Source organism: Equus quagga, chromosome 5 (genome assembly GCF_021613505.1).
Source record: "Equus quagga isolate Etosha38 chromosome 5, UCLA_HA_Equagga_1.0, whole genome shotgun sequence".
NCBI classification, from domain to species: Eukaryota; Metazoa; Chordata; class Mammalia; order Perissodactyla; family Equidae; genus Equus; species Equus quagga.
Window position 1 is genome coordinate 36,279,543 of NC_060271.1, and position 23,883 is coordinate 36,303,425.

General features: G+C 57.0%; 1 protein-coding gene across 1 annotated transcript; it reads right to left on the minus strand.

Annotated features, from left to right (window-relative positions):
- Window positions 1-1,269: 1,269 nt before the first annotated feature.
- PADI6 (peptidyl arginine deiminase 6) lies at window positions 1,270-22,207 on the minus strand. The gene is made up of 16 exons (XM_046663500.1): window positions 22,098-22,207; window positions 21,195-21,378; window positions 19,301-19,373; window positions 17,174-17,241; window positions 16,558-16,672; window positions 15,647-15,772; window positions 11,424-11,602; window positions 11,070-11,173; window positions 7,731-7,842; window positions 6,334-6,441; window positions 5,969-6,123; window positions 5,305-5,461; window positions 5,077-5,200; window positions 3,875-3,945; window positions 2,561-2,722; window positions 1,270-1,594 (listed from the first exon to the last, which is right to left on the minus strand). The coding sequence occupies exons 1-16, from the start codon at window positions 22,187-22,189 to the stop codon at window positions 1,361-1,363; spliced, it is 2,064 nt and encodes a 687-aa protein (XP_046519456.1). The 5' UTR covers window positions 22,190-22,207; the 3' UTR covers window positions 1,270-1,360.
- Window positions 22,208-23,883: the final 1,676 nt, after the last annotated feature.

Consider the following 23,883-nt stretch of genomic DNA (forward strand, 5'->3'; position numbering starts at 1 on the left):
CCGTGCTGGGGGTGGCGGCGAGTGGAGCTCCCAACTCTGTCCCTTGAAACATTTGACCTTGGGGAGGCGGCAGCGTCTCACTTGCCCAACTCACTTTTTCCTGTTCATCACAGTGGGGCTTTGAGAGGATGAAATGAGAGCAGGCCTGGAAAGCACCAGAACAGTGGCGCCCAGAAACATTCTCCTTCCCGCTCTTCAAAAGGGAACCCTGTTGCCACTGAAGCCCTGGTCCCAGCTGGGACCCTGCAGGCCAGCACCGGCCCTTACAGGCAGTGTGGCCAGCTGCCCACCAGGGGGCACCAGGAGGCCAGCCGTGTTCAGACCCGCCAGACGGTCACTGCTCTGCCCGAGTGGACAGCCGCTGCTCCTCCAGGCCCACTGGGCTGAGCTCTGCACTGAGCCGTCTTCTGCATGGGCCACCGCACACGGCCACAGACATTTCCAATCCTGGTCACCGTTTGTGGACCCTCTGGTGTCATCAGACCTGCCCTCCCGGTTTCCAGGGGCCTTGGCTGCTTAGAGCTTCCTGTCTTTTCGCGGCGGGGCGGGGCAGGGGCGGGGCGGCAGTGGTTGTCCAACCTGAGAATCCTTTGCTGTGATAGCATCTTTGTGCCATTAACGCAGGGCTGGCAGGCAGATGGCAACTGGTGGCTTTGGGTCCTAGAGCAGGCATTTCCTTTTCTGGGCACTTGAGGCTTAAGGAGAGTCTGGCTAGGCCCACCCCTGCTGTGCCTCGTCCTGTGGGGAGGCCGCACCTGCAGACCCCAAAGGGACCGGAGCCTCCAGCTGGCGCCACTCTCCTCTTGGACCAGCCCGCTGCGCTCCTACCAGGCCCAAGGGGAGCCCCCTCCCTTCCCCCAGCCTGGAGTCTCACATTCGGCTGGAGACTCTAGACCCAGCTTGTCTCAGATGCTTCAGCAAGAGAAGAATTTGAATAATCTGAGTTCAACCACTTCCTGCTACAGACAAAGACATTAAGGGTGAGGAAGGAGCAGCCGTTCAATGTTAGCCTGGTCCCTCCCCCGGCAAGTAGGACAGCCTGACCACAGGTGCCCCAGTGGCTCAGCTTTTTGTCCTTAGATGTCCCCACCCTGTCTCCAAAACGAGGCCGCAGCCAAAGTGCATTGAGACAGCTAGAGCTTTAATGAACAATTGGTAACCACTTCTCAGCTGAACGTAGCTCCCCGTGGGGTCCGAGCTGGCAGCACTCATCCCCTCGATACCCAGGGCGGGTGAACATGAGGAAGGGGTGTTGGGCCTCGACTCTCCAGTCCTCCAACAGGCAAGGAATCAGAGCGCTGGGGCATGGTGAGACTGGGCCATTCATGCCGCGACAGGGCTGGCAGCTCTACGTCCGGGCCTATGGCACCATCCTCCACCATTTGAAGGCAAAGGGTACCCGGCGGACGTTGGCGCAGGCGCGGAAGTCTCCGATCTCAGTCAGGTAGCAGTCAAAGTCATCAATGAAGGTGCACTGGAAGCCCAAGGGCTCCAGCAGCTGGCAGATCTTTTCTTCCAGACAGCAGGTACCCTTGATCTGGGGCCCGAAAGGCTTGGGGATGCCCAGGTTCTTGCCCATCACAATCGTCTGCAGCTGTCAGAGACAAGGTGGGCAAGGCAGTGTCAGAGCCATGGGAGAAAGCCGCCCTGCTCCTCCACCCAGGTAGGGAGGGCCACTGGGTTCCTTGTAAGGGAAAAGCCAGCTGCCTTTGTGTGGATCTCTAATTGACCTCAGAGCAAAGCCAACTCACTTCTGCTTAACCCTCCAATCTACCCCCAGTGTGTTTCTCAATAGCAAAACCAGAATCCTGTCCGGCCAGGTCTGGCCTTGCCACCTTCCCTGGTGTCTTTCTGCACTGTTTTTCTCTTATTCTGGCCGTTAGTCCTGAACAGACTCCTATGTGCCTCTCCGGGAACGGTGTCCCGACTCTCAGCTTTGGCAGTTGACGTCTGTCGTGTTTCACATCTCCAGCATCTGCCTCAGAGGAGCTTTTCCCACGACTGCCCACACCTGTGGCTTGTGACAGGCTCCTGTTCCATGCCCAGAGGGTCACGGAAAGTTAAAAGATGCCCGTGTATGATGGATGAATGCAGGGCCCGTGTCCCTAGGGCTCAGGGGTCTGCAAGTGTCCAAGGAATTGAGCTCAGGTGTCTCAGAATTCACTCTCACGTGGTGGGTCACAGCTGTGCGTGGGAAAGGTCAGCTGTGGGCCGTCGTTGGAATAGGCTTGGCATAGTGGGGTCACCTTCAGTGGGTGAGCACAGGGCCCCATCTGTGAGGTGGGCCTCGTGGCTTCTACCCCTTAAGGTTGGGGATTACCTAGTGATTGGCCATTAGCCCAGGGCCCGGCCCACAGTAACTGGTGAGTCACCCAGCCTGGGCCCTGCGCACCCGCTCCCTGGAAGGGTCTTCCTCCACCTCATCCACCTCACTTCCTCTTGGGCACAGTTGTCTGCTGTGCCCCCGCCTCTGTGGTCCAGCCCCGTGTATGTCAAGGGACCAGCCAGAGTTGGCGGAACGCCCCCACCCCTACCGGGGACACCCCTTCGCGCCCCTCACCAAGTTGGGGAAGTATGGCCTCGCAAAGAGTTTCCCGGTCTGCTGGTCGGAGGGGGCGTTGGTCAGCTGCTCCAAGCAGAAGAGCTGTGGGATGTCAATGATGTCCCTCTCCGCCAGGCCCAGCTCCGCCTTCAGGACATCGCGGTTCAGGTTGATGCATTTCTGTGGGGCGGGGAGGGCCAGGAAGGGAGTGGGTTCATCAGTCGTGGAGGAGCCCGTCTTCACTCTGTGCCAGCAACCTTTGTGGCATCCTAGCCCTCTGATAAAGCCGGCACACTTCCCTTTTTCTGAGGGAAGTCAGGGCACAGAGAAAAGGTCTGATCCTGAGGGGCCAGGATCCCATAGCTAGTCAGCCCTGGGACAGCTACTAATCCTGGCTCTACTTGTGGCTCTTTTGGCCCTCAGTCTTGGCCAGAGCGGGGGACCTGGGCAAGAATAAGTCCTCAGACCAGGCACTCTGCTTCCAGTAGGAAGGGACGTGAGCCCTGGCACCTCGGGGCACTTCCCTGCTCAGAACACCACATGCTTGGCATCCGAGTGCTTCCCAGGTCTTGACACGGCTCACAACCACCACACCCAGGATGCGGGGTCCCGGGGCTCAGGGGTGCCGTTTTGGCCCTGTACCTGGCCGATACCCACCCTGCCGTGCCAGGAGGCCTTCCCTGTTTTCAAAAAGGTCGAGGCACCAGAGCACTGTAGCACAGAACACAGCCCAGCCAGGAGCACTGAGGACCCGGTGGGCAAAGTGGCTTTACGCCGACCGTGTGACCTTGGCCGGGTCTTGCCCTTCTCTAGGCCTTGGCTCCCCCACTAGAAGCTGGATAATCTCTTCTGGGAACTCTTCTGCTTCTCACGGCCACTGATTCACATTTTAAGAGATGTGGGAGATTCTGAACGCTGAGCTGATGGCTGCTTTCTCCGGGAAGCAGGGAGGAGGCCCTGGTCCAGTTCCAAGGCTCCAGCACTCAGCTTCTCGAGAAGTCGGGGGTGAGGGTCTCCTGCCAGGAGGCTGCTGAGCCCCGTTTTCTGAGCAGCAGACACTAGACACCTCGAGTAGCAGTGGGTCCAGCATGAACCTGGAGTCACGCTTGGGTTCAAACCCAGCTCCCCAGCTCAGCTGCTTGGGCTGGTGACAGTCCCAGCGTCACTGTCCTCACTTTCGAGATGGGTTTTACTTCACAGGGTTATTTCGAGGATGATAGTAAGGGGTCTCACAATGCTTAGGCCATAGTAGTCGTCCAATCAGGCACTTGTCTAGATTGTCAGTGCCTCCCCTGCCTTCTAGAGAAGGTCCCCCACATCCTCGGGCCATACCTGCACATAGTCATTCTGCCTTCTCATGTTTTCATCAGCCAGGAGTTGATGGATGGTATTGGCCTCCCTCCCTGTAGGAAGGAGGAGAGGATGGGCAGGCCTGTGGGCCAGGGAGCAGACAACACTGTCGAGGGCTGGGCAGACTTCCGCCCTGGACACGGCCCACTGCGGGTATCGGGCCAGTGACTATGGTTGGTGGCCGAGGGACCCACCTCGGTCAAATGTTACACCTGGGGACTGACCGGGATCCATGAAACGTGAAAGCACAGGGAAGACTGCCACTGGTCACTCTGTCCCTGGTTGGAGGGGGAGGCAGCCTAAAACAGGTTAGCAGGCGGCTTCAGCCCCACTCGCCTCTCACCTGGGCAGCTCTGTGCATTACGTGACCTGTACAACCTGGCTACCTTCTACCCGTCATCTGGACCAGGTTACGTATCTTTGGCCTCAGTTGCTTCCTCTCTAGGACAGGGGTGCTCGATTCAGTCATCAGCCGGGGTAACAGTCTTGGCGTGTGGTGTGTGATACGTGGGTCATGCTCAGTGTCACCTTCATAACCTTCCAGGACATGAGATTCCTGGCCGCCCCCCCCCCCCCCCCCCAATGGTTGCTTCAGGATTTCTAGAGCAGGGCCAAAATTCTGCATTTCTAGCAAGCTCCCAGGTGATGCTGAACTGCTGGTCCTCAGACTGCGCTGAGTGTCTATCAAGGGTCTAGAGAACTTCCCGATACCTCCCCTCCCTTCCTGGGTTCCTACCGCGTTTAGAACAGAACCGCTGTGGCACCAGCTACAATTTCTGCTTGTCCACTTGTGTTTTCCTTAAGGGTGACCAGGAGACCCCTGAGGTCCCAGGGCCCAGGTACCTAACCCAACATTCCCTGAATAAATCCAGAACGAAGTCTTGTCATCCAGCTCTGTGCCACACGTGGAGCCATCCATGTGCTCATCAAGTCCCCTTTGCACACATTCTGCAGCCTCTCAGCCATCCTGGAACTTGCGGCTGATCAGCCTACACACCCCCAGCATCCCTAGAACAGCCCCAAAGTAGAAGACGATGTTCTAATGTGGTACATGTTACACTTTTATGCTTCCCTGGGATCCTTTCTACCAAGAAGAATGAAGGAAAAATGCCTCTCTAGGAAGGACATCTGGGGAAGGCGCGACTGGCCTCTGCTCTCTTGCAGGGGGACCCCGGATCCCTTACCGTTAGAAAGGAGCTGGTCTGCCCTGACCCCTTCAAACAGGTGCATGTCCCCATAGCCCTCCTTCTGTTTCTCCTGGAACAGCTGGTAGCAGGAGCTAGGGCTGGCCAGGAGCAGCCGGAAGCCCTGGGAAACGAAGAACTCGGGTCAGACTCTAGCTTCCCCTCCAGAAGCTTCCAAGGGGCCCCAAATGAAGGCGGGGTGCACCCTCTCCAGCTGCCAGCACAGACCTTGTCACCCTCACGCTTGTCCTGGGTGGGGATGAAGCACATGAACTCGTCTATGTGGCCGACCATCAGCCAGTCTGAGAAGAGCTCCACCGGGGCCTGGACTTGCTGTGCATAGAGGAAGTCCCGGAGGGCCTTGCCCATGTCCCGGCCCTCCTTGCTGAGGAGAAGATGGAAGGACAGCCCTTGAGCCAGCATGGCCCAGGTTGGCTGCCAACTTGGTGAATGGCCGGCTACCTTCAGGTGACTGGTCCCCTGGGGGGTGTTAATGGGATCCCCTTAACTCTGGCCCAACTTAGGACTGAGCCAAGTGATTCTAGATAAAGACTGAACCCTGGGACACAAGTATTTCCTGGCTTTAAATTAATGCCTACCAAGAAGTCTAGCCACACATCTTGTGGAAATGACATCCTGCTGGGTCAATAGGCCAGCTGAGTTTGGGGTGCTTAAATTTAAACCCTAGAATCACCACTCAAGGAATGAGGAGTGTGTCTGCTTTTTCCACCTTTCTACATGAGTCAGACTCAAATGTCCTTCCCTGACAGCTTAAGGAATGGTTCAGAGCAGGTGGCTTGCCGAGTCATACAGGAGTCGGGGGGAGCCAGGTAAACTACCAGGGTCCCTTTAGTTTTAAGGCGTCTGGCCACCACCTGGCTCCTTGCCTCACCTGGGGTAAAAGCTGCTGCCAATGAGGATCCTGCCTAGGGGGTACTCTTTCCCTCCGACCGTGACAGGTGGGGACACTGTCAGGTTCCCAATGGAGTCCATGCTGGCCACCCTGTGGTCCTCAGTGCGCTGGATCCTGTAGCCAACTGCAGGGCTCTGGAAGGAGAGCAGCCGGGACAGGGGCGTTAGGAGGGGCAAGCTTTCAAGCCCCAGGCTTACTCCTAACCCCGACTCTAAGGTCGCCTCCCTCAGCTGCTTCCCCCAGAGGCCACCTGGGCCCTTCTCCCTTGGCGCCCAGCCCTTCTGGGCAGGCACCAGGCCTGGCAGGCCGGACTGAGTTCAGATCAGCCAAACCGAGCCCCGCACCAGTGAGTATTTCATGGGGAAATCTTCGAGCTTGAGGACCCGAGGGGTATCGAGAACCAAGGAAATCGTCTTGTGGGGGGCCTGGGTGTAGCAGAAGGCCATCTCATCCTGGAGGAGACAGGAAAACAAGGCGTTGAATTCTCCCTGCCCCGCCAGCTGCTTTCCTGCCTGCGTCTGGCTCGCCAACCACAATGCCTGTACACGCGCTGCCTCTTTCTTTCTGCCAATTCCTGCTCGGCCTTCAAGACTTAGCTCAGACATCACCCTTCCTTGGGAGCTTTCCCTGACCTGTTCTCTTTAAGTTTAGGACCTGAGTCACCTGGATTCTTCTCTCATCTTCTGCACCCAATCCAGGAACTGGCCTTATTGGCTTTATTTCCAAAATGCGTTCCAAGGGAACTCCTCCCTCGTCCCATTCGGGGGAGGCCACCACGAGCTCTTTCCCGAAGTCCTGCAATGCCCTACGACCAGTTTCTTCTGCTCCTGCCCTCTCCTCAGACCTGTTCTCTGTATTTCTCAGCCAGAGAGTCTTTCCAAAATCGAAATCAGAACATTCATACCCCTGATTCGTGCTGTCCAGGTCATCCCGTCTGGCTGTGGATTCGTCTCTATTCCCCACCTTGGCCTAAAAGGTCCCGATACCTAATTGGGCTCCCACCCACCTCTGACCTTGGCTCACTCTGATCCAGCCTCACTGGGCTCTCTTCACGTCCTCCAAGAACACCCCACATGGTGAGCTTCAGTCAGCTTCTCCTGCGCCCGAAGGGCTCCTGCTTCTAATCCACCCCCTGAACCCCAATCTTTGTCTCGCCAGCTCCTTGTTTCCCGAATTTGAAGGTTTTCCTGACCACCCAAACCGCCTAGTCAGTCTAGGAACTCACTGTATCATCAGGCAGGCTTGCTTTCCTGGCGCTCAGAGTTCTCTCACTGCCAAAGCAGGACCAGTCTGGTCCCTTTAGCCTCTAGAGCTTAGAATGGTGCCTGCCACATGGTAACCACTCAGCTGTACGTGGGGCAGAACGGAGCACCAGACCTCGAGGCTTCCCGCTCTGCTGGGGTCAGGCTGCACCCTGGAGCAGGGCCCGGCTCCGACAGCCTTTAGCTGTAGATGTCAGACCCTTCGACGCCTGGGGCTTAGGATGAGCTGTTCTGTGGCCTTGAACAGGGGCATCATGAAATAGGAAGTTGGACTCTAAGCTTTACCCCTTAGTGGCTAAGACTTGGGCAAGTCCTATTGGCTGAGCTTCCAGCTGAAGTCCTAAAGGCAAAGACGCCTCTGTCTAGGCTTAGTTTGGCTGGAAGCTTGAACAGAAGCCTGCAAAGTTCATCGTAGGCACCACATGCCGCATCTTCCCTGCCCCGCCCCCACAGGTGGGTTTCCCCAGGTGGGGCATTACCTGGAGCCACCTGCCCAGGCGGCTGGGGTCCTCATAGACAGATGCCACCTGGCTGTTACTCTTCTCACTCAGCTCCATCACTGTGTTCACAAAACCCTGGACTTGCAGCTCTCTGCCGCGGGAGAAAAGCCGGCTCTGGAGGTGCCTTCGAGGCTCCCCCACTGTCGCGACCTTGCTGTCTCAGGGGAGGGGCACACCTCCTCTGGTCAGAAGAGATTATGTCCCCGCCCGTGAGGTAAGCAGAGGGGCTGTCCCCCCACCTCACGGAGCATCTTGTCCAACGTCACTCGGTTTAGCTCATGGCAGAGTCAGGACAAGAATTGCCAGTGTCAGTCCCTGCTGTCCCCACCCTGCAGTCACATTGCCCCAGGCCTTTTGGGAACTACCCCAGGCTCTCCCGCCTCAGCCTACCCAAGAGGGCTCGCTCTCTCCTGGAGGGGCTGTATGCTCCCAAAAGGCCAAGCAGCTGGGTGCCCCCTTGAGTTGGCCAATGAGGTGGTTACGTTTGCATGGGTGGCAAGGGTGGGTCTTGAACCCTGGGACCTCAGTGCTGTCACGCGCAGTAGGCTCATGGGACCACAAGAGCCATCTGCCCCTTGTTGGGGACAAACAGTAACGTTTGAGGCTGACGTTAAGACCACCCATTTTACAAACAGATACCCAGGAGTTGATGCCAGCAAGGTCTCACTGTTGGGAAGTGTCAAAATTGGGATTCCAGTCCAGTTCCAGGTCCAAAACTTACACTACTCTTTTATGCTACTGTTCTAAAGAACCTATTTCTCAGGTCTACACAGACAAGGCAACAGGGAGCTGACCAGCCCAGCAAGGTCTGGAACAGTCTGAGGATGGGTACGGGGGGAAAAGTGTACAGCCCCAGTCTCATGGGCCATCTTTGGCTAAGCTGGGTCAAGCCATGCCTGAATACCACTCCTATGGGAGAGTCTTAGATGACTAGGGTTTCAGCAGGTGCCTCCTGTGAGTGAACTTCTGTTTTCAGATACAAAAGACAAAGAAGACCTGTGTTTGAATATCTTATCAGCAAAATTCCTTGAACTCTTTCCTTTTACCTTCCCATTCTGAAAACTGGCGTTCCTCTGAGGACCCCCTCTCTAGCAGCCCGCATGGAAGAGCTGTTTTTCTTCTTTACCCACTGGGCCTGGTGGAAGTGTAAAGGTCCCCCTTGCCATGTGTTGCTGCACCCAGGCCGTCGTGGCCCCTTTGACTTGACAAGGTCTTATTTTCTACTCTAGCTCAGCCTCCCCTCCCAGCGGTCGCGCCGCCTCGCAGATCTTGATTGAACACCTGGTGCCTCACCTGCCTCTCCTCTCGCTCCGTCTAGGCCCTGGGCCGGCAGCTTGACCTCACGGGGCCTCTGGCCCTTGGCTGCTTTTATTCCCATCACGCTGTTTCTTCACCTTCCTCCTTACCCAGCTCTGAGTCTATGATGCATCGTAGAAATTAGACCCTTGTCCCTCCACCTTGAGCCTATTCACCTGGCAAAACCTCAAGCCTGGTTAGACTCAGTTCCATGTTTATTCTTCCCTACAACTCAAGTCACTGAAAATAGTCACAGAAAAGCCCACGGTGACTGGTCTCTCTCGAACTCAACCTAAATGAGTCCTTGGCACCGGACAGCTATTCCACTAACATTTCCCCAGTCAAGGGGACGTCCAGGTGAGCTGCCCCCATAGCCATGAAGGCCGATTCGGCCTGGATCCCCATCATATGCCCATCCTACCAGCTCGGTTCTTGCAATTGCCTTTTCCCTCCTATCAGATCCTCCCTTCTCTGCCAGGTCATCCTGTTAGCATTATTCTTTGCTCCCTGCCTTAAAAACCAGCCTTTGCTCGGCCCCAGAGCCCTTTCTAGCTTCTCTCGTGCAGACCATCTCTTTGGAGTTTTGCGAAGCCCTCCCTTCCCGTTCTTTCTGCACTTGAACCCCTCATGATCTCACACCCACCATTCACGATTTCCCTCCGCACAGTGACCTCTATCTTCCCAAACTGGAAACATCTTAGTCTTCTCTCGGGGTGTCACCCAGGAGGCCCTTACCCAGCATCACCCTCCCTTAGCCTCCGGGTCTCCACGCTCCTGGTTTGGATCTTAACTTCCTCTTCCTTCCCAAGCTCCTTTGCTGGATTTTTTTTTTTTTTTTTTTTTAAAGATTGGTACCTGAGCTAACCGTCACCACTTTTTTTTTTTTTTTTCCTGCTTTATCTCCCCAAATCCCCCCAGTACAGAGTTGTATATCTTAGTTGCATATCCTTCTAGTTGTGGCATGTGGGACGCCGCCTCAACGTGGCCTGATGAGCAGTGCCATGTCCGTGCCCAGGATGCGAACCAGTGACACCCTGGGCCGCTGCAGCGGAACCCGTGAACTTAACCACCCAGCCACGGGGCCCGCCCCTCCTTTGCTGGATTCTTGTTCAGAGCTCACTTCTCAGGGTCTCCCCGCATACGCTCACTCCTCAGACGAGCTCAGCTAGGTCTGTGCTCTGAACACCCTCCGCGTGCCAGGGGCCCTAAGGTTTGTGCCCCTGGTTTTCCACGTGGCCGGAGTCATCGTGTGGACAGAACCTGACAGCTCCCCATCCATTCTGCCCACCAGGGTCTTCCCTCCCCTCCTCCCGGGGTACATGGCCACCTGGCTCGAGACCGTTCCCGGCCGCCCTGCAGTCGGGTGTGGCCCTGTGCCTCCTCAGGCCATTGGCACTAGAGGCAGTGGTTCTGGAGACTTCCACACCCCAGCAGCGACAGACGGGCAGCTTTGTCTGGATTGTGACCCTTCCCCTTTGAGGAAGGTGCTGCCCCAGGGGGAGCATTGTCACAAGACTGAAAGGAACCAGGGTCCCTAAGTGACAGTGGGGGAGCAGTGCCACCCTCCTACCTGCGGGCACCCAGGTGAGAGGAAGTTGACTTGAAACCATTGCATTTGGGGTCTCTTACGGCCCCAGAGGCTATGCCCGGGTACACAGGCCCCCAAGGCCCTGCTCGCCTTGGCGCCTTCCTCCTCCTCGCACCTGTCTCTTCCGGCTCTAAGGCCTCCTTGCTGTCTCTGGACACACTCTCGTCCTTGCCTCTCCTCCCCGTTACCCTGCCTTAGAGCACCTGATGCTCCCTGAAGCCGCACTGTTTGTTGTCTGCCTCCCCATAAGGACCTGGCGTTGTGAGTATTCACACACGCAGCGAACGACTGTCTTGGGGACCAGGCAGCTCAAGTCGAAGGATTTCACTGTCCTAGTGAGAAGTCTAGTCGTCCTCACCACCCACCGTGCAGACAGACAGAACACAGTACCAGCATGGAAACGACCTGACACGAGCAGCCTGAGGGGTTCTCACCTGCACAGGTAAACCTCTAGAGGCATCTGGGTGCTGGGAATAAAGATGCAAGGAGCCACCCGGAATACTACGGTGTCCTTGTACACGAGGGTCTCTGGAATTGACTGCGATTTAAGACAAGGTCCTGTCGGTGACCTCGTTCCACATCTACCCTCCGCCGGCTCCCTCCAGGCCTCCAGCTGCTCAGCCAGCCCACCCCCGGGCCTTCACCTGTCCCCTGCAGCTCTTTCTCCCAGAGGTAGCCTGGAGCCCCAGCTCTGCCCACCAGCCTTGTCTTCCCCTCTCCTCCCGCCGTGAGTGTCTCCTTCCCACACCTCCCTGCTCCAGGAATGTCTTGTCGACTCAGGGACGTACCGGGTCCGGAGGCTCTTCCACTAGGCAGACGGAGTAGGTGATCAGGCCCGAGAAGCTGGCGGACGGGAACTCCACAGCTTCCACGTAGAAGGTTTCCTTCAAGGGGCTCTCGAGGGGGGGCAGGGTGTAGGTGTGCCGGCCGGGCCCCACCACCAACTCAAAGGTGCTGGAGCCATCTTCTAGGAGAGAAGGGACAGAGCAGCTGAAGTGGGCTCATGCCGGTCCCCACCCCTGATGGTCAAGCCACACCTGGTGGCTCGTCTTCGGGTCAGAAGCCAAGCCGGGAGCTCCAGGGGAGCAGGAGCCAAGCTGGCTTTTATGTCCCTACGTTTCTGGTGTTTAGGGCTTAGTGGCCAACCAGACACTTGTTCACAAACGAGGGCCGGTCACCCACCAATACGCTTCAGAGAACTATTACACGTCGGGAGTTGGAACTCAGATGAGCACGCCTGCCTTCCAGGGGCTCTCTGAAGGCTCGTAGTGGCAGTTCAACGCTTCGTCCAGCTTTTGGGGGAATGTCACAAAAAAGCCTTAAAGGTGAGAAACCACACGCGAAGGCGGGCTTGGCAGCCTCATCGGAGAAGTTGGACGCAGGCCAGGCCCTGCTCCACTTCCCTGGCCTCCTGCTCTGGCTGGCGGCACCGTGGCCCCAGTGGGCGCTGCGTTTCTCCAGGCGGACTCCGGCTCTGACGGTTCTGCAGGAAGCCTCCGCACGGCCCTGGGAGTGCTGCCGCGGTCCTCGTGCTTCTGCTGCCGGCCCTGTGGGCTGGGCCAGCCGGACAGCCCCGGCGGGGAGGGCGCTGGCATGGACTCTGCTTCGAGCCTGTCTGGAGGTCACACTGCAAGCGCCGAGCCAGGCCTCGAGGGGGTGACGCTGGACACGGGGGTGTCTTCCACCAGCACCCCCATCCCTGCACTTCCCCAGCGCAGCGGCACAGGCCTTGTGACTTGCTGCAGAGGTTTGCAGCTGGCGTGCTTGGTGTGCCGTGGGGTTCCCCCTGCACGGACTGGGCTGTGGCTGGCCACCACCTGGCCCCTCCAGAGCTGCTACAGGCCCAGCACCGTCAACTGCGCCAGGGCCCTGGGCTCCCCATGGCCCCTCCGCCTGAAGGTGACTCACCACGGGGCGGTGGTGGGGAGGGCATCCCAAGGCCACCGGCCCCAGGCCCCTTACCAGCAGGTCTTCTGGGGGCCTTCTCTCTGACCTCATTGCCTGTTTTCAAGCATGGTCGACTTTCCATGGTGGGTTCATCATATCCCAGGAACCGCGATGGAAGCTTGTGGACTCATTTGCATCTTCACCACCCGCTGAGGCAGGTGCTGTAATTATCATCCCCCTTACACAGAAAAGGCGGGAGAAAAGGCAGCCAGAAGCCTTGTGACCCAGGCACAACATGGTTACCTTTATCTAGAAGGCCCTTCCAGACCTCGTCCTCACAGGGCTGGCCCTGCTCCCACTCAGCTCTCAGCTCAGCTCCCTCTTAACTCTCCCTACCCTCCAGACCAGAAGCCCCTGCTTGGTCCTTGGCTGTCTGTCCATCTCTGTCCATCTGCCCTAGGCTTTGAGAGCAGGTAACGTGCTTATCCCCCCAGAGCTGGAGCTCAGGGCAGAGAGTGAATGCTGATTTGAGCTGTCTTCTTTTTTTCTGCCTTGCTCATACCACTGGGCCTAGAGGTGGGCCAGGTACCCTCTGTTCCTCCTCGGCACTTCCAGACCATCCCTTCATTCTTCAAGAATCCTAGGGGCTGGCCCCGTGGCCGAGTGGTTAAGTTCGCGTGCTTTGCTGCAGGCGGCCCAGTGTTTCGTTGGTTCATATCCTGGGCGCGGACATGGCACTGCTCATCAAACCATGCTGAGGCAGCGTTCCACATGCCATAACTAGAAGGACCCACAACGAAGAATATACAAGTATGTACCAGGGGGCTTTGGGGAGAAAAAGGAAAAAAAATAAGATCTTTAAAAAAAAGAATCCTAGACCCCTTGAAGGGAATACTATCAAATAATGCCACCTGCCCCCTTCCTTGTTGCACCTGACTACCATCCTCACCATCCTTGTGGATTGTTCTGGTGCTGGCTTATCTCCATCACTTTTGTGGTCATTGCTATTTACACCATAACCAAACCAACCAGACCATCCAGACTGTTTGCTCTTTTCTTTACCCTTATTTCAATGAACTGGAATTCTGCGCCATCTTAGATGCCGATTTCAGTGCTCATGGCCCAGAAATCACCTCTAGAACAGATCTGACATCTTCCAGTCTTTGAGCTCATCTACACTCCCATCTCAGCGATTCTTCAACCCAGCCCCAAACCTTCCCACTGTGGATTCCCGCCTTCCACTCTCTCCTCTTCATCCTCCTCGCATCCTGAGATGCGTTACTGTAACGGCTCCCTGCACAGGCCGTCAGCTCCCACCTGGAGACCTCAACTCTGGTCAAACCGAGTCTGTGAAACTCTTGTGTCTGAGCAGCTGAGAAACCACCACACTGAAAGAACTCCTTTTAGGAGATGACCAAACCTCAGAGGGAGGCCCCAACACACCTCAGAAACACTATTATTCCATTCGGGTCCTTTAGCTCTCCCACTTGCTGTCTTCTCTTCTGAGTATTATCACCCGTGCCTACACCTTTCTCCCCCTGGGTCCACTTCTCCATTGGATCAGTCCCGTCTGCACACAGCTGTACTGTGCTCTGCCGCCTTCAGATGCTGCCCCCCGTGCCAGCCCCCAGTTGTTACCTCCACACATTTCCCTCTGTGGAAAACCCCTCCCTGGCCAGTGTTCGCTGTGCCACCCACTTCAGTCTGGCTTTTAGCCCCACCCTTCTTATCAGACTAAGAACCGTTAATTTGAAAACCAAGACATCACCATTGATTGGCATCTTGGTCTCTCAACAGACTGGTCATGGCCGATCACTGCCTTTGCAAAAGGCTTCCTTTTGTTTCTAGAACCTCGTGCTTTCCATTTCTCTGGAAACTTCTTCTCAGGCCCCTTTATCTTTTCGACTGGTGGTCCTCAGACTGCAGCCCCCCTCAGGATCACCTGGAGGGCATGTTGACATACAGTGTGCAGTGTATTCCTGCCCTGGAACCTTGGATAAGTGGGAGGCAGTAGGGAGCTCGATGCACGGGATGCAGTGCAGCATCTTTAGCAGGCTCCCTGACTTGCTGCCCTCCTGGGTGGGCTCCAAGTACCGCCTGGCCCACCTCAGTGGTCTGCACTCGGTGGGCATCATGAGGCCAGAGTAGCCATCGTGGCCTGAACCAGGCCTGGACTCGGGTTTTTAAGGCTCACTCCTAGCCTATATATAGAAGGACCACATCCAACCTGGGCGGCCTTTTCTGGCTATTTCCAGTCATTTCCAAGTCCAGCCGTGACCTCTGGTCTGTGGAGGAGATGGAGTGGAAGACGTGGAGCTAAGACCCTGAGCACAGGGAGGCAGCAGCGAGGCGGCCTTACGAGGTGGACAGACGGTCCAGCGCAAACCAAGGGCTCCCAATGGCCCAGCGGAAGCTCAGCTTGGCTTTTAAAAGAAGGCAGCATCCTGGCATATGCCTCCAGAGACAAAGACTTAAGACTCAATTTGAGGAATTTAGAGGCACTGAATGCCGAACCAGTTAAGTGACGTCAAAAGACTTGTTTGTTCAAGGACAACTTGCGGGAATTGGACATGTCCACTTTATGTACCAACGGCCTTACACCTTTATCTATAGAATAAAGACACGTCACCTGTCTGCCAGATTGGTTAGGGCCGAAGATGGGCAGGTGTGGTGCCAGGGAGGGATGCGCTGGCATAGCTGCTACTCTGGCTCATTGGCCTCTGAATTCTAGAAACTTAACGTAGTGGGGTGTCGGTTAAGAAAAGAAGATGGTTCCTTCTGGTGGGAGTAATTGGGAGAAGACATCGTCTAATCTGTATAAGGCAAAGCTGCCATTTCAGCTAATAGGAATTTCTCTTCCAGCTGTGAAAATCCTGCAGGATAGGCACCATCATCGCCTCCAGTGGGGAGAGGGGCTTGGAGGTACAATGCCTCCCCAACGTGCAGAGACTTAGCCTATGGTGAAGCTGGCAGCCAGAGAATCCCAGGGACACAAGGCCAGCCACAACAGACCCTGACCTGCGGCTCTAGGTTCCCAGCAGGCTTCTGACGGGGACCCTGCTGGGAGGAGGTGTGGCCACAACTCGCCCTGGTACACTGAGAGCAGACAAAGCTGAACACTCACTCTGGGGCTGGTAGACTCTCGCCCTCTGGGCCTCGTCCTCGGAGGTGTGGAGGACCAGCCGGTGTTTCTTTAAAATGCAGCTGGGCCCTTGAACGCTCAGCGTCATCTGGGACAGATTCTTCATCTCTGGGCAAAAGACAAGGCAAAGGTTCAGGGGCTTCTGGAGGCCAGCGCCCCCGGGGTGGAGGGAGGAGCAGCAGGGGCTGGGGTGGGGGCTTGTATGTCGGAGCTGTGAGGACCCCTCTGGCTCCCGCTCTGGCCCAGGTCCGCATCTTGTCTGTGCTACTTGCTCCCTACTGGCCACAGGCAACTTGCCATCCCCGGGGTCCACTCTGAGTGAGGCTGGCATTTACCCCATGCGGTTGTAAGGAGTCCACGGTCCCCACAGACACCTAGAACAGGGCCTGGCACGGTCAGTTCAGCGAGGGGTCTCCTCCAGCCGTGGTAAGAACCAGGCCATCCCGTTCTGCTGCTAAGACCTAGAAGCTAGGTCAGGACCAGAGCCTGACAGTGTCAGTGTTCCTGCCCCAGCTACGAGAAGATTTTTAGGAAGAGTCTCGCAGACCCCTTTTGTGTCTTCATTTAGTCTTCTCAGCCACCTTGTGAGGCCAACTGTATCCTCCCCATTTTACATATCGCAAAACAAGACCAGGGAAGTTAACATGCTCAAGTTGATAGTCAGGAAGTAACTGTTATCTGACATCAGAGCTCGTGCTCTTCCCATGGGGCCATGTGGCCGTTTCTTCCCAGTTATAAGCTTTAAGCCATGACAAGAGACTGGATCAACCCAGAGCGGGGACCTCAGCCTGGAACCTGTGTCTGCTGCAGGGTGGGGCAGTGATGCCCCAGGGCAAGGCAGAGCCCAAGGAGGAAAGGTGGCCGTCCCTGGTCCGTGGCCAGTTCTCTCCTACCCTCTGGGAAGAACGCCTTCGTGGTGTTCCTGTCTGCGAGCTGGCCCATGTCAGCCGGGCTGCAGTTCACGAGCAGGATGGCGCCCCAGCCACTGGGGCCCCAGACCCAGTTTCTCTGCAAAGAAGATGGCAATGTTTGTTCAGAGAGAAGCTGGGTAAATCCCGCTTCCCAGATGCTACCCCACATCGGGGGCAGAGCTGAGCTGTCCTCCAGGGCCACAGGGACCTTGATCAGAATTCGCCAACTCAAGCGCTTATGGGACCAGGAAGGTCAGACACGTGGGCCTCTCGGGAAGGGAGAAAAGCTCCAGCGGGTTCCGGGCTTCCCGTCTTGTTTCAGTGTCAGGGGAAGCAGGCACTGAGGCAGCCTACAGGAGGCACGTCCCATCTGGAGGGGGCAGCAAACCCTCTTTCTAGTCAATGACGCAGCCAGGCTAGGACATGAGCCCAGTGTCATCACACGTTCGAGTTCTTTGGAAAAGCTAGAATGGACTTCAGCAATTCTAGTTTGTATTGCAGCAATTTGACTTAAGACACTCTGTGAAGTCCAAATAGGGGGTCTGTGGGCAGACCTGGCTCAGGCCCCTGGCCCGCACCCACCCCCTGACAGCCTCACCTTAGCCCAGTTGTCACTTGCCATCTCGACTTGCCCTCTGCGGTAGACATCCACATCCAGGGAGACAGCTGCAACAGGGTTGGGGGGACGGTCTCAGCACCTAGACCTGTGGATGGAGCCTCGAGGCTACAGGTACCCCCAGGCTGCCCAAGGCTGGTACTGGGGCCACCCGGCCCTTCAGGCTTGCTGTCGGCTTAGCAGAAGGAAGTTCCTCAGAGGCAGACTGCTTACGAGCAAGCCTGGAGAGGCCCAAGTGTTCACGTGTCTCCCCCAGCCTCTCGGGAGCTCACCAGATAAGGCCACTGTGGCCGTGACGTCACCTCCTGCCTCTTGGCCTCTACTCAGGTCATACCTACCTGGAAGGCCCACCTGCCTAGCCTTCTGGAAAGCTCTTGACGCTCTAAGACATAGAAAGGGCTCAGTACACACCAATTCCAAGCCTCTCTAGAGCTTAGATCCAGGATCAGCCCAAGCAGGCCCCTCTTCCTGTCTGTGGCCCCCCTCCCCCCACAGCTGACAGCTGGCTTCACCCTGGTTTTATCATCATTCATAGCTCATCCTCTGACATGCTGTATCCCAACTGGAATGTCAGGGCCCTGGAACAGACCTTGTTTGCTGCTGTACACTCAGCATCTGGCACAGATGCTCAGGGACCGGATGCCCACCACGGACCAGGTACTGTTCCAGGTCCTAGACACAGCAGCGTACAGGACAGGCCCCATCTTCTTCAAATTTAGGGGCATGTGTGTATGCACAGCAGGGGACAAAGAAATAAGTAAAATTCATATGACGCCCAATGGTAAAGTGCCGCAGGAAACAAGGAAGCGGGGGGTGGGGTGCTTCGGTTTTAGGTGATCAATCTCGCAAACTGCAATGTGAACGGAGGTCCAGAGGAGGCAAGAAAGGCAGCTGTGTTGATATCCAGGGTAAAAAAAATCAGAACAGGAAGTCCAGGCGGCAGTTCAAGGGTCAAAGAGACCCGCGTGGCTGGAGCAGAGTGAGCTAGAGAAAGGGGCCACAGGGCCCAGGTGGCTTTGAGAGTAACAGTGGCGCTGGCTTTAATCTGATAACGTGGAAGCAGTGGGAGGCTTGGACCCGAGGAGATGTTATCCGATAGCCTTTTAAAGATATGCTGCTCCGGGGGCCGAATCAAGACTGGAACGTTGGAGGAGCAAGGACAGTGCAGGGAACACCCCGGGGGGCCTGTCAGGGACCCAGGCAAGAGATGGCCGTGGCTCAGACCAGGTAGAGAGCATCAGGGGAGGTGAGCAGCTGGGTTCCAGCTAAACTGAAGGTGACATTGACAAGACTCATGGGTTGACACGGCGAAGAGAAGAGCAGGGATGATCCCAGGGGTTGTGGCCTGACCAGCTAGAGGGATGGAGGCGGGGGTGGGAAACAGGATCCAGCAAAGGGATCTGAGGAACAGCCCACCAGGTAGGGGACACCGAGGTAGAGGACCCTGAATGGCTTCTGCTGAGATGCACCAGGAAGGGACAGCGAGTTGTGTAAAATGCTGACAGGCAGAGGTGGTGCAGATGGAGCCGACCGCTGACTCGGGAAGTAGAAATCGTCAGGGTCCTTGATGAGGGCAGTGTTGGGGGTGGGCATCTGACTTGACTAGGTTCAGGAGAAAAGGGAGGAGGAACTGAGGACGCAGAGGTGGCTCCTAAGGGGCAGAGAGGTGGGGAAGTGGAGTCTGAAGATAGTACAGAATCAGGTTTAAGAGAACAGGTGTTACAGCTTGTTCTTATCAAGACAATAGACATTATAGTTTGTTCCAGAACACTCCAGAAGAGAGGGGGAGGGGTAATTGCTTCCTACAACAGTAAGAATTGAAGGAATGTTCTCGAATGAGAGGGGAAAGGATCCAGTGTGACAGGATTAACTTTGGACCAGACACGTCATCACTGTAGCAGAGGCGGCAGAAGGTGGGCACCAGCCACAGGCAGGGGGTGGACGATGGGACACGTTCCGATGGCCTCTGTTCTCAGAGTTAGGTCAGCAGGGAGGGAGGGTGGCAGAGAAGTGACTGAGCTCTGAGGGACCGTGTGAGTGGCTGTGTCGAGCGGGTCCCTCCAGGACACAGGGAGCCCCCCTCCCTCTAGCCGTGGGGGCAGCACTCACCAATGCCAGTGAGGTAGAGCGTAGCTGTGGCCACCGGGACCTCCTCGTCGGGCTGGTGGTACGAGACCAAGACCTGTGGAGACAGCGCCGTGACCCAGGAGGCCCTGGAGGGCGGGGACAGGGGCAGGGCTGGGGACCCGAGTCCAGCTGCTTGACCTCGGTCTCATGTCACAGCTTCTGAGCTTCCAGTGTCTCGTTGTGAGCGGGTACAGGGTCACCAAGCTGCAATGACCCCTGTTTACAACACGCCAGGGTCCCCCAAGCGCTTCCACACTGAGGCCTCACGGCAACCCATCTGGGGGCTCTACCCCCGAGGGCAGAGAAAGCAAGGGACTTGCCCCCCGTCTTCAGCCAGAAATGGGGCACTGGATTCAAGAGCCAGGTTGTCCGGCTCTACAGTCAAGTGTTCACCTGTCTTCCCCACCTGCCCTCCTGGGGTCTCACCTGTCGCCCCGAGAGGTGGGCAGTGAAGCAGTGGGGCCTGCAGGAGGTGAAGCCACTCGCTCAAAGGAAGTGGGGCCTGGAACTGGGACTCAGTCTTTGCTGGGTCCCACACCAGCCTCTGCTTCCGAGGGGCCTTTATACCCTGGGCAGTTTGGAAAGACCTGCCCTGCAGCCATTGGCCTTGACCACAAGGCCTTCACCGCAAACCAGAGAACCATTATCTAGGGCCACGCTGACATGTGTGACCTGCCACCTGCTCCTAAATGGAAGCTTTCGTCCTCCGAGGTCCAGCATCGCGCTCAGTGGGCCGCCCCTGATGGTGCCGGACGCTGAGCCCTGGGCAGTGACTGCTCCTCCCACCCTCTGGGCTCAGCTGGGTCACGTCAGTCACAGCCTCGATTCGAGTGAGTGCTCAAGTCTCGTCCAAGTTAACACTCGTCTCAGGGAATTGCCTGCCCTGGGCACTGAGTGCAGAACGGGGTGTAACCGCCCATCTGTCACCCCAGCTTAACCCTCCGCCACTCCAGCAGGTTCCGCCCACAGGAGTCCCCCGTCCTGAATGGGCCTCACCAGCGGTCACACCCTCAGCTTCACCTTGGGGTCACCTGGAGGTCTGCGAACTGCAGAAGCCGGGGCCCACCCCCACAGGTCGACTTAATCGGGAGGGGGTGTGGCCTGGATTTGAGTGTCACGAAGTCCCTGGTGGTTCTAATCGCTCTGCAAGAGGGCTCTGCTTCCACCGCCAACGCCTGACCCAGGCTGAGGGACGGCCTGCTCTCTGAGGTGGGAGTCAACCCCCACCCTCCCACCCCAGTGCTCATCAGGTAGACCACTGGCCCAGGGTAAGGGGCACGGACTTGGGCTCACATCCTGGATCTGCCCCACTCTAGCAATACTATTTAGGTTGAGATAGCTCACTCTGTGCCTCAGTTTCCCTGTACGTAAAATGGGGATAAAGCTGACTTCTTGAAATGTGACTCAAGATACCGAGTACACAGCATGCATTTGATACACGTTAGCTCTCCAGCGTCATTAAGGTCTCCACATCTGGAGGACCAGCCCTAGACAAAAGGCCTGTCCAAGTTATGCTGCTGAAACCTTTTGTGCCGGACTTTGAAAGCAGCTGGTTTGGAGGCCGGCCTGGAGCTGTGGTCAGAAGCACGCGGGGGAGACAGACACTTGAGCCTGAGCCCCAGTTCTGCTGATTGCTGGCTTAGGTGGGGCACTGCCTCGCTCCGTGCCTCAGTTTCTTCGTCTGTAAAATGGGGCCATGGAGTGCCCACCCCACAGGTTTATTGCAATCATTAAATCAGACCAGACATGCAAAACACTTGGCGCTGCATTTCTCAGACTCAGGGCCCAGGAAACACCAGCTGTTGGAGGGAGACCCCCAGGGGTCGTGTTAGCTCCTTCCCCTGGAGCATTCCCCTCACATCCCCCCGAGGTATACCTTGTCCCCGTCGATGGCAGAGCTGGGGGACAGCATCTTCACCAGCACATCCATGGAATCAGACAGGGGCCACAGGGTGGTGGCCACCTCCTCCCTGGTCATTACTGGGACCGAGTTGTGGACATCGACCAGGACCCCCAGGGAGCTGCTGACGGTGAAGGACTTGCACTTCTGGGGGGCACACCTGGTTTGCCCGACAAGGAGACAGACTTTAGGGCACAAGGGTCTTCTCAGCCTGGACTCAGCCTGCACGGTGGGGGCCGGCCCCCTCCTCCTCCTCCCGGGTGTTGGGGCAAAGGCCTGCTGGGCACGGCAGTTTTGGGGTCCTAACACGCCTCAGCGTTACTCCTGCCATCCCCTGCTCCAAGGACCCCCGCATCCTCCCGCCACCGACCCTCTAGATGTTACCAAAGCTGCATCTCGTCTATAAAAACTCCCAGCTCCGAAGGAGGGGAGAGCGGTCTCAGGCACAAGGGATCCCTTTAGAGAAAAAAACGTGTCCTTGGACTCGGGCGGTCTGTGCTGTGACCCGGGGAAGATGGGGCTTCTTGGGAGCGAGTCCCCTACCCACTGGCTCCAACGTACAGGAGCCTCCCTCGCTTAACCCTCACGGTGCCTCAAGAGCCAATGCCACCCCCATTTCACAGGTGGGGGTACCTAGGAGGGCAAAGCACTTGCCGAAGGCCCCACAGCCCATCCGGGGCAGAGGCAGGAGTCAGGTCAGAATCCCGCAGCATCAAGACCAGAAGACCCTTAGAGACCCAGACCAGGCTCCTTAAGGTGAGGCAGGACGACAAGCTAAGATGCAGAGTGGGGAGGTAATCCCCGAACCCCACATGATCCAGGGCAGCCTCCGCCTCCCTGCCCAAACCGCCCCCCAGCCATGAGCCCCCAGCTCCTCACCTCCTGAGATCTAAGTAGATTTCCATGCCCAGCACACAAAGGGCATGGACAGGGCTGTCCAGGGACAGGTGGATGATGCTCTGGAAGGACATGGCACAGCCCTCCAAGCTGACCACCCTCAGCCCTGCACTGCAGCCCTCACTCAGCACGGTGGCCTCAGGTAACCCAGGGGCTCTCCCCAGCCCTCTCTTCTTATGGGCTCAGGGCCTCTCCAGCCCACCCCCTTGTTAAGGAGGCTTCAGCAGCTGCCCAGGTGTGGCTGATCTCCTCCATTGAGGCCTCCTGGGAGGAGGGGGCGAGCCGAGGAGCAGGTGGAGTCAGAGCCCTTCATCTGCAGTTTATTAAGCAGCTGGTGCCTGCAGACCTGAGGAGTCTGAGGCTGGCTGTCCGGCCTCTTGTCTTCGGCTGGAGCAATAGGGGCTCTGGGAAGCCGGTGCGTGGGACTGGTCAACCTGACCAGCGCTGGATGGCTGACTCAGCTGGAAGCCGTCAGGAGCAAATATCCACAGAGGGTGCCAGGGGCGGCGGTCAGGATGGCCGTGTGGGGCCGCATGTCCAGGCTCTGGGGCCTCCATCCTAGGGTGTGTGTTTCCTGGAAATTGACAAGGTGGCCACAAAGTGCCGGCCCACTCGTTCTGTAGCCCTGGTGGTCATGAAACTGATTGGGGGGCCTGTTAGAGTTGCAGATCCCAGGGTCTGCAGGTCTGGGGTGTGGTCCAGGAACCAGCCTCCCTTCCCCAGGTGATTAGGGGGAGCTCCTTGTCCACAGCTGCGGTGCCAGCTCCCAGCGGGGGCGGGGCACGTTTTGGTGGAAGGAAAGGAAGGAGAAGCCTGTGCTGCGCTGAGGCCTCCAGCTGCCCTGCATCTCCACTGAGCCATGGAGCACAGACACGAGAACTCCTGCTCCAGCCCAAGGGGCTTACCAGCGAACTTGGAAACAGTGTTCGTTTTATGTTTGAAGTGAGTGTTATGGTTATCCTTGAACAGGTACCACATGCGCATAGTTACAAGTTCAAAAGGAATTTGCAACAATCTCCCTCCCACTGTCTCTCAGCCTCTCAGTTCCCTGAAGTGGAGGCTGCCAGTGGCATCAGTTTCTTATGCATCTACAATGGATGTTATGAGTGACCAAGCAAACCTGTATGAGCATCCTCCCCTCCTTCTTGTTTCTATATAAGTGGCAGGATATGTACATAGTATTCCATACTGTGCTTTTTCACTTCATAGTACAACTCAGACAGCAGTTCACATCACGTACAAAGTGGCCTTATCCTTTTTATGGCTGTATGGTATTCCGCGCAGGGCTGTACCATCAAGCACAAGCATTTGTTTTCAGTCTTTTGCCCTGACACACGAGGCTGCTGTTACCCTGTGTGTAACAGCATGGGGGACGGCAGTTGGGTACTGAGTGAAGACTGCTCAGTCAGCCAGGCTTGTAAATTTGGGATTAAAAGTTAAAATAGTCCTCCTTGGAGATTTTAAGCACACAGCATAACTGTCAGGGGTGGCTTTGTCTTAGGGGCTCTTGGAGGCAGCGATTGTCCCGAAAGACCCTAAAAGCCCCTCCACTTGGGTTGAAAGCGGCAAAGTTAATCAGGCTGAGGTGCTCAGCACGTGTGTTCCTTCCCGACAAAGGGCTTGGCCCACCTGCCCACCCATCTCTCACACGCCAGCCAGCCAGAGGTGGGCAGAGGGCAGGGATGGTCTGACTGGGGAGGGGTCGCTGAGTGCTGGGCCTGGGGTCTGGAGCAGAACAGCCTGGGGGCTCTGTCCCTTCTGCCCTCAG